We start from the raw sequence: 9725 nt of genomic DNA, 5'->3' as shown, positions 1-9725 counted from the left end.
CAAGCATTTTGAAGTGTCAGACAGGCAGCCCACTTGCAGGAATCAGATTTAACAATGCAATCATGGCTCCACAACTTGTTGGATGTTGCATCTTGAGCCAGCCATTTATAATCTTTGTGTCTCAGTTATTTCGTGCGTAAAATGAGGCTGTTGTGGGATAAATAACCCACAGCTCATTTGCTGTTGTGAGCAGCACATCAATTAATACACTTAAAGTGCTTATGAGAGCTCAAGGCATAGCATAGAGGAAGTCCTTGACTAAAAAGCTGGGTGGGTGGGAGTGATGGAGACTTGTACAGTTTGCTGGGAAAAACTGCGGACATCACAGAATATTTCTAGGGCCTGTGTGACGTAGGGAAAAGGACACAGGCCTGCCCTGAAGTTCTCACAGCCTTGGGTCCGGGAAGCTTCGCCATTAGGGAAGGTGGAGGACTCCAACGAGTGTGCTGAGCAGCTCAATGCTGCAGTACTGCCAACAGGGAAGCACGTTCCCAAACAGACACTCAAGCCCTTCGGTCTCCCGGTAGTTGAGGGCAGAGTGGTCTCCATTGTCAGTCCACAGATCTGAAGCTGCTGCCTGCCTGGAACCACAAGTCAGCCCGCAGAGGTTGCAAAAATTTACTCCAAGTGCGCCGGGGGCGGGGCGCGCAGGGGAAGGGGCGGAGCCACGTCCGTGGCGCCAAATCCTAATCATGGCGCCTGAACGGGTGCGGAGCCGGGTGCTCTCAGCCTTTAAGCTGCGTGGCTTGCTGCTCCGAGGGTGAGTCTGTCAGGGCAACTGACCTGGTGAGAAGGTAGATCCAGGGCTCGGCTGCGGCGCCGGGGAGCGGGACACGCCGCGGCGCCCCCAGCGCTCAAAGAGGAGGTTTGACCTTAAAATGACAGACCCTTAAAAAAGCTAGATCAATCTGGCATGATCTTGAGGCTGCAGTGCTTTCCTAGGTTTCCCCGACGTTCGTGGGCAGTCAAATGTTTCTTCTTGGCGGGGCCAGGAGTTCCTGCACACTTGAGCCTGAGAAGCAGCGATCTGTCTCCGAGAAGTCCTTTAGCACTGGGACTTGGGCACCTCTCAGTCTGCGGAAGTATCCGCCTCTGCCCGAGGCGAATCATAACAAAGCAACTTCACGTAGTTACTGAGACATCAAATTCTGAGACCTGGGAGGTAGGAATGATGGTGGAATGAGATAGACATCATGTGCATGTATAAGACACGAATGGTGTGAAAATACTTTGTGTACAACCATTGTCTTGAAAAATTGTACTCTATATGTGTAATATGAAATGAATTGCATTATGCCATAATGTATAACAAATCAGAAAAAAAAAAAAGACCTGGGAGGTCTCTACCATGCATGTCAGGAGTTGCTAATTTATATTGTTGCAGAAACTGTGGGCCTCTCAACCCTCCCGGGATGGGAGTTTTGGATTATTTATTATTTCCAGTATAATTAAATGGATTTTTTAGGTGTCCACTTGGATTCTTTGTAAGATTCCCTTTATAACGTCTCAGAAAGTCAGGTTTCCTGACCTTATGTGTTTTTTAGAACATATCGAATGACTATATCCAAGATAGCGCTCATTAAATCTGCGTTGTGTTTTTATAATACAATTTTATACATATTTAAATGCTTGCTGAATCAGGTTTTGATTTCTGTTAAGTATGTAGAGTTTTTTGTTCTGTTTTGGATTTTTGTTTGTATGTTTATTTATTTTTAGCGGTTTCAGGTATGGACTCCAGGGTCTCATGCATGCTAGCAAGCACTCTGCCCCTGAGCAACATCCCAGCCCAGTTTTGTGGAACTTATAACATTGTTTTGTGTTAGTGGTGAACAAAAGCCAGTGTGAATATACCCTCCAAGAAAATAATGAATTCTGTTCAGTTGATTTACAACATTTTCTGACAATTGATCAATATGAGCAATTGGTCGATTAACTTTTCTTTTACTTGGAATTTGACCTAAAATTAAGCTGTTTTTCATTCATTAGGTTAGAAATACACTTAAATCTTTTAGCTGCAAAGCACTGTGCTGGAGCAACTGGGGTAAAACATTGTGGAGCTTTAGGGTGGAGGAAGAGAGTATATTACCTATTGCTGCATAACAAGTTACCTTAAAACTTAGAGGCCAAAACAAATAAGTGCTCTACATTTCCTGGGGGCCAGGAACACAGGTATGGCTTAGTATTTAGTTTCATTAAATTAATTTTAATTTTACTTTCATTAAATTTATTTAATTTCCTTTGTGAAAGGATTCCAGGAAAGAAGTGCTATGCAAATGTATGACAAGGTGTTTAAATTGCTCTAGAATCAAGGAAGGGCTTCATTGAAGAAATGGTTTGGGTTGAGTGTTAAAGAATGGGCAGGATTTGACTAGATGGAGAGAGAGAATGAGGAAATGGCTGTATAAAAACCCTGAAGCAGGAGAGCACCAGGAAGGCCAAAAATAACTACAGAGAGCTTGATGAGCTATGGCAGGGGCCAGATCCTCTATGACTTTACAGGTTTTGGTCTACCTTAAGAGCTGTCACCTTAAAATGTTTGTGATTTTAGGGATTCAGTCAGCAAATATTTATGGGCCACCTTCAAGTGTGCTTAGTACTGGTAAAGGATGACAGTTTCAGTTCTCAAGTTATCTATAACTCAATTATCAGTTATCTATAATTGGAGAGATGTGATATCCACATTTGAAACAATAAGCAACCCAACATAGAACAATTAATGTTATGATTATAACAATAATATTGATGTAAAGTATTAAGTCGTGTGCTACAAATACAGAATAGTATTTAATTAGCTAATTGTTTAAGCAGGTGGTGCTGAGCATGATTAGTATTTAAATCAGGAATTCAATGATTTTAATATGGGAGTTGCTTCTGTGATTATATTCAAATATAATTTTTGTATATAATATAAATTTTAGATATAATATAAATTTAAATATAAATTTGCTTATTTTTGCAGTGCTAGGGATCGACTCAGGGCCTGGCACATGCTAGGCAAGTGCTTTACCACTCAGTACGAGTGATAAAGTTTTACCCAAAGTTTTTGGAGCCTATTTTTTAAAATAATTTTACAATTAAAAACAATGATGAAATTATTGGAATTTACTTTGAAAAAATGCATTATCAATTACATATATAAATGTTCATTATGTTCCAGATATGGTGTCTGATATTTGAATTGAGGCAAACAAATTCCTGCCTTAAAAGTAAGGTAATAAGGGCTGGGGTTGTGGCCCAGTGGTAGAGCGCTCACCTAGCACGTGTGGCCCTAGGTTAGAACCTCAGTACCACATAAAAATAAATAAATAAAATAAAGGTACTGTATCCAACTACAACTAAAAAAAAAAAAAAGGTAAGGTAATAAATAATATGAGGCTATTGTGATATATCAAACTTAAAGGGTATATACATGTGATTTTTAACAATTTCAAAAGGAAGGGGAGATTGCAGTAGGGTGGACTGATCTAGAAAGGCTTTAGAGGAAGGATGTGATTTGGGGTTTTAAGAACTGTTATGTTGCCAGGTATGGTGGCACATATCTATGTCAGTGATTTGGGAGGCTGATGCAGGAGGATCACAAGTTCAAAGTCAGCTTCAGCAACTTAGTGAGGCCCTAAGCAACTTAGTGAGACCCTATCTCAAAAGAAAAATTAAAAAGGACTGGGGATGTTGCTCAGTGGTTAAGCATCTCTGGGTTCAATTCCTGATCCCCCCCTCCCAAAAAAAAAAAAACTAGGCTGAGTGGTAGAGTGCTTGTCTAGCCTGTGTTAGGTACTGGGTTAGATCTTTAGCACCATATAAAATAAAAAAATGAAATTAAAAAAAATAATAAATAAAATAAAAATAAGTAAAATAATAAATAAATAAATAAAAGTATTGTGTTCATGTACAACTAAAAAAATTTTCTTAAAAAAGAACTGTTGTTAGCAAGGGATAGAAGGATAGTTTTGTTCAGAAAGTGCAGGAAAGGTAAGTATTGCTTGAAGGGAGGAGTGAGTGAATCTTAATTTAATGCCAGATTGATGAATGTGTGCCGCTTTTTGGTATAGCATTTTTACCCTTTCATTACCAGTGACCTGCCTCTTCTTTCCTTCTCTTAGTGAAGCTATTAAGTACCTCACAGAAGCTCTTCAATCAACCAATGAATTGGAACTTGAAGATATCTTGGAAAAGATCATCGATGCAGTTGAAAAGCAGCCCTGTAAGTAACATTTTCTTATAACTCCTAAATTGTTAATATAGCTATATATTATCAATTAGATTTTTAGATTTAAATAGTTGAGGATTCTGTAGTAAGACTCTCCAGTGTTATGAGATATGCATGGTGGTATTTCTTCCCAAATTAGTTCAGTTGTAACCTCAAGATATTCCCTAGGATCCTTTACAGACACCCTACCACCACCACCACCCGCCACCCCCATGGTGGAGTTATCATGGCCATCTTTTCTTTTTAGGTTAAGTACTCCTAAATGGGGAAAAAGAAAAGTAAAGCAGGGCTAACTCTCCCTTGCTTTTTTCAGAGATCTTTCGATTGAATTCTTTATCTGATACCATTAGCCTGGGCCTATAAAGGAAAAATTAATGCCCTTCTCTTTGGGAAAAAAAAATTGTTCAGTTTTATTGCCCTAAAGGATAGAAGTAAGTGTGACTCATTTTCATGTTGTTAAGAAGTGAGACTTTTTAATTATGTAGCAAGTTACATATTCTATAATGATGTTATATTCTATAAAAATAATCCTATAATAATGTTATTTTCTGCTTTTTTACTTCTAAAAGCAGGATTTTAAATATACCTTTGCTTTAAAAAATTCTTTATAGCCAGCGTGGTGGTGCACGCCTGTAATCCCTGTGGGAGGCTGAGACAGGAGGATTGCAAGTTCTATACCAGCCTCAGCAACTTAGTGAGGTCCAAGCAACTTAGCACAACCCTGTCTCAAAATAAGAAATAAAAAAGGGCATGCATTAATTCATTAACCTAAGATAACACATGGCATGTTGTCTGAAGACATACCGTAATAGTTAAGGCTGCCCATTTTGGAATTAGGCCTGAGTTTGCATTGTTCTCTATCCCTCTAGTTTATATTCTTGGGTGGTTACTCAACTTTTCAAAGTTGTACTTTCTTCATCTATAATATGCAGGCATATTAACATTAGTGCTACAGAATATCTGTCTAATAGAGTAATGCTTGTAAAGTTCTAAGCATATATTAACTAGTTGCTTAAGTAATAGCAGCCATTATTATTACTATTATACTTACTGAAATAGAAATTGTGATAAAGTTATACTAATGTAACCTTTTTAAAATTGGGGGCTTACATAAATGGTTTTTATAAGTAAGCTTATATTACTAATCCAAGTCAGAAATGCTCCAAAATCTAAGACTATTTGAGTTCAACAGGATACCCTAAGAGGAAAATTTCATGCCTGCATGTGACAGGTCATAATCACAAGCTATGTGTATAAGGTGTATAAGAATTTCATGTTTAGACTTAGATCCCATCCCCAATATGGCTCATTATGTGTATGCAGATATACTAAAACCCCCCAAATTAGAAATCTGAAACACTTCTGGTCCCAAGTATTTTGGATAAGGTATACTAAAGCTATGATGAGAATTCCTGTATTAGTAGTATTTGATGTTATTTTTAGCTAAACAGCTATCTAGGAAGAAATACTTCCTTGTTTCTTAAAATTTGACATTGAAGCCTGGCATGGTGGCATATGCCTCTAATCCAGCAACTTGGTAGGCTGAGGTAGGAGCATTGCAAGTTCCAGGTCTTGGCAACTTATGAGACCCTATCTCAAAATTAAAAAGAAAAAAAAGAAAAGTTGTGTTCTGGGGTTTTAGTACAGTTGTAGAGCACCCCAGGGTTCAGTACTTAGTATCACAAATAAAAAAAAAAAAAGTGAAAAATATAAATTGATTTTGAATTTCTCTTTTCAGTGTCATCCAACATGATTGAACGATCTGTAGTGGAAACCGCAGTCCAGGAATGCAGTCAATCTGTTGATGAAACTATGTATGTGGGTACAATGAACTTTGCTCCCTAATGGAAGTGTTTTTGAGTGCTTTTTTTTTTTTTTAATTTGTTCAACAGGTATTTATTTATTGTTGAGTTTACCACTTTCTTGGGGAAATAATTAGTGGCCAACATTTTACAGTGGTAGCTGCTGTTAATTCTATTTTTTTTAAGAGATAAGGCTGGGCTGGGATTGTGGCTCAGTGGTAGAGTGCTTGCCTAGGCAATTTAGCATGACCCTATTTCAAACAAAATAATAAAGGCTGAGGATGTGGCTCAGTGGTAGAGCGCTTGCCTACCATGCTTGAGGCTCTGGGTTTATCCCCTAGTACCACAGTGAGAAAGAAAGAAAAAAGAAATTAAAAATGATTACACTGAAGTTCAAGGGTTACAATCTAAAATGGGTATTACCCATTGTTTACGATAAAGTTATCTGTTGTTTCTATCAGGCTTTTTATGTACTGTCACCAACCAGTTTAGAAGTCCAGTGGAAACTGAAGAGTGAAAGGTCTTTGTAGCTGCAGTTGTCAGAAAGTCATCATATCAAAGCATGAGAGAGGCTCTCAGTTTCATAGATTAAGAAACTAATGTGCCAAGAATGATAGAAAATAGTGGAGAAAATAGTGGAGCTGTTTTTGGAATTTAGATTTTCTTCAATTCTACTGATTTTTTGCTACTCTTGTTAATACCAGGGTGGTGTGAACCTTGTTTGACCATTTTCAATTTGGGAGATAAACATAATGTTTTAGATGGGAACACTTACAAAATGGTGGTATAAATTTTTTTAACCTCATTTAAACATCATTGTATTATTAACAGAGTCTGAAATTAAGTTATTTCATTGGTTTTCTATCTAACACTATATAAATTTCAAGATATGGCCAGTGTGGGGGGGTTATTTTTCTATTATAAAACTTCCTTAGACACTTTCCACATAATCTTCTAAATTTAAAAAATTGTTGGAAGTGAATCATATGCTTCTTTTATGCTTCATATATTGTGGCTTATAAAAGAAGTAGATACAGGGAGAGATTTTAAATGTGTCTATTATGTACAAATGTTCTTTCAATGGATGACATTCTTTTTTTTTTTTAATTTTTTGTAGTTGTGTATGGACAGCATGCCTTTATTTTATTTGTTAATTTTTATGTGGTGCTAAGGATCAAACCTAGTGCCTCACATGTGCTAGGCAAGTGCTCTACCACTGAGCTACAACCTCAGCCCAGATGACATTCTTAATTAGAAATTAACTTGATAATTTTTTTTTCTTGAGAGAATTGAGAATGTTTCCTTGTCTCTTCCAAGGAGAATGTACAAGTTAAAAACTTTACCCCTGTTAACTTTTTCTTTTTTCTAAATATTTTTATTCGTTCATTATAATTATACATAATAGTGGGATTCATTGTGACATATTTGTACATGTCTATCCTCCATGTTATATAAAAAAAATTTTTTTTTATCTGTAGATGGACATAAACCTTTATTTAATTAATTTATTTTTATGTGGTGCTAAAGCTTAAACCCAGTGCTTCACATGTACTGGGCAAGTGCTCTACACCACTGAGCTACAACCCCAGCCCTAGCATGTTATTTGTGACACTATAAGAAATTGTGTATATGGACTGAGAAAATGTGAAAGATCTGCTATATATGATACAGGATTATAATGCAAGTTATGTTTACCTAGAATATTTATGTTTTAGTAAATGAGCTCTGTGTTTTGTGGGATGTTTTTCAGAGAGCATATTTTCAATATCATAGGAGCTTTTGATGTTCCACGTTTTCTGTACAATTCGGAAAGAAAAAAATTTCTTCCGTAAGTATATCATCTATTGATTTTAAGTTAATTTAGGATGTGCATTTTTTTTCCAAAAGGTATGTGATCTCATGTTTCACTTTTGGCCTATCTTTGTGACAGTAAAAGAAGTCATTCTTTTTTTTTCCTAGTCTATTAATGACCAACCACCCTACGCCAAATTTATTTGGAACTGCAAGAGATAAAGCAGAGCTATATCGTGAACGATACACCATTTTGCACCAGGTAAGTTGGAGGGTGGAAGCATTGGTAATGTGAGGAGAAAAAAGACCAATTTTGCTTTCAGAAAAATCTCAGGAATTTTTTAAGGATGGAATTTTGTAGTGCAAAGTTAGTCTTTTAATAAAATATTATTGGGCTCACTGAGATTGGGACTATATTCCTCTTAGCAATTATGATAAAAGTAGTGGCTAACTTTTAATAAATGATTTTGATAGGCCAGGCACTGTGTTTAGTACTTTACCATACATAATTCTCTCATGCTACTAGGTATGTATAAATTTTATCACTATCCCTTTTTACAGATGTAGAAAATGAGGCCTAGAGAAGTTTAGTAACTTGTCCCCTTGTCTAATAAGTAAGTAGAGTTAGGATTTTAATATAGTCTGCCTGACTCTGGAGCCCAGTCTTTGCCTACTGTACTATATCCTACCTTCAAACAAAGTAGAATTTTGTATGTGTTTTAAAAGAAGATGCATTCAGTGGAAAAGTCAGGGAAAGCTTCAAGGAGTGATAGCATTTTACATGGGTTGTGTGTAAATGGAGGAAAGGTAGTCATAGCCCGGTGTGGTGGTATACACCTGTAATCCCAGGAGCTTGGAAGACTGAGGCAGGAGGATCGAGAGTTCAAAGCCAGCCTCAGCAAAAGTAAGGCACTAAGCAACTCAGTGAGACCCTGTCTCTAAATAAAATAAAAATAGGGCTGGGGATGTTGCTCCGCAGTCAAGTATCCCTGAGTTCAATCCCCAGTACCAAAACACAAATGTGGCCGTAACAGTGAACAAAGACCAGCAAAGCAAAAAAATGGATTCTGTAGAGTAAATGTTGAGCAGTCAGGAGTAGCTTAAGGTGTTTGGAAAGGCAAGTGGGAACCAAATCATGGGAGCACTTTGGATGCCATTCTTGGAAGTTGGGACTCTGTTCTTTTGGTACAGAGAGCCTTGGAATACCAGACAGAATCGGTCACAGCTGGGTCTTGTGAGTGCTTCCTCTATCAGCAGATTTGAGAATGAATTAGAGTGTGAGAGAAGACAAGGGAATCTGTGGAATTACTCCTGGCATAAATTATTGTCTGGATAAAAGAAAGTAGCAAGTGGGGTAGAAAGAAGTAACAGCTCTGGAGCTGCAGAAAACATCATTCATTGTGACTGATTGAATATGAAGGAGAAGGGAGAGGTGAAGAATCAAAGATAAATACAGGCTGGGTGCACATGCCTATAATCCCAGTGCCTATAGTCCCAGCAGTTTGGGAGGCTGAAGGAGGAGGATCCCAAGTTCAAAGCCAACCTCAGCAACTTAGAAAGGCCCTGAGCAACTCAGTGAGACCCTGTCTCTAAAAAAAATATAACAAAAGGCTGGAGATATGACTTAGTGGTTAAGTGCCCCTGGGTTCAATCCCTGGTACCAACAACAAACAAACAAAGAAGTCTAGAGGTTTGCTGGTTTCAAGCATGGCTAGATCCAGGTGCTCACACAATGTCATGAGGCATCTGTCTTTTCCTATGTTCTCTTTCTATAAATTGATTATACTTTCAAACAAGTTTTCTCTTTGAAGTGACGAAGATGGCCACTAGTAGCCTTAGCAACTCTCTCTTTCCAATAGTCTTAACAAAAGTCTCAACTCTCTCATTTCTAATAGTTGTAACAAAAATCATGAATATTTCTCCTG

At 37.5% G+C, this 9725-nt stretch overlaps 1 protein-coding gene across 3 annotated transcripts in view; it reads left to right on the top strand.

The window, feature by feature from the left end:
- The first annotated feature begins 692 nt into the window (after positions 1-692).
- Pole2 (DNA polymerase epsilon 2, accessory subunit) overlaps positions 693-9725 on the top strand; it is a 32040-nt gene continuing 23007 nt past the window's right edge. For 2 of the 3 annotated variants that reach the window (XM_026391047.2, XM_026391046.2), the window contains exons 1-5: positions 693-760; positions 4101-4201; positions 5946-6021; positions 7760-7837; positions 7969-8062. In XM_026391047.2, the coding sequence (XP_026246832.1) occupies positions 693-760; positions 4101-4201; positions 5946-6021; positions 7760-7837; positions 7969-8062 (417 nt within the window). The remainder of the gene's footprint in view (positions 761-4100; positions 4202-5945; positions 6022-7759; positions 7838-7968; positions 8063-9725) is intronic. The other variant, XM_026391048.2, reaches the window with a different exon arrangement.

The sequence above is a fragment of the Urocitellus parryii genome, chromosome 6 (assembly GCF_045843805.1).
Source record: "Urocitellus parryii isolate mUroPar1 chromosome 6, mUroPar1.hap1, whole genome shotgun sequence".
Taxonomy (NCBI): Eukaryota; Metazoa; Chordata; class Mammalia; order Rodentia; family Sciuridae; genus Urocitellus; species Urocitellus parryii.
This window is presented reverse-complemented; position numbering and strand designations above follow the sequence as displayed.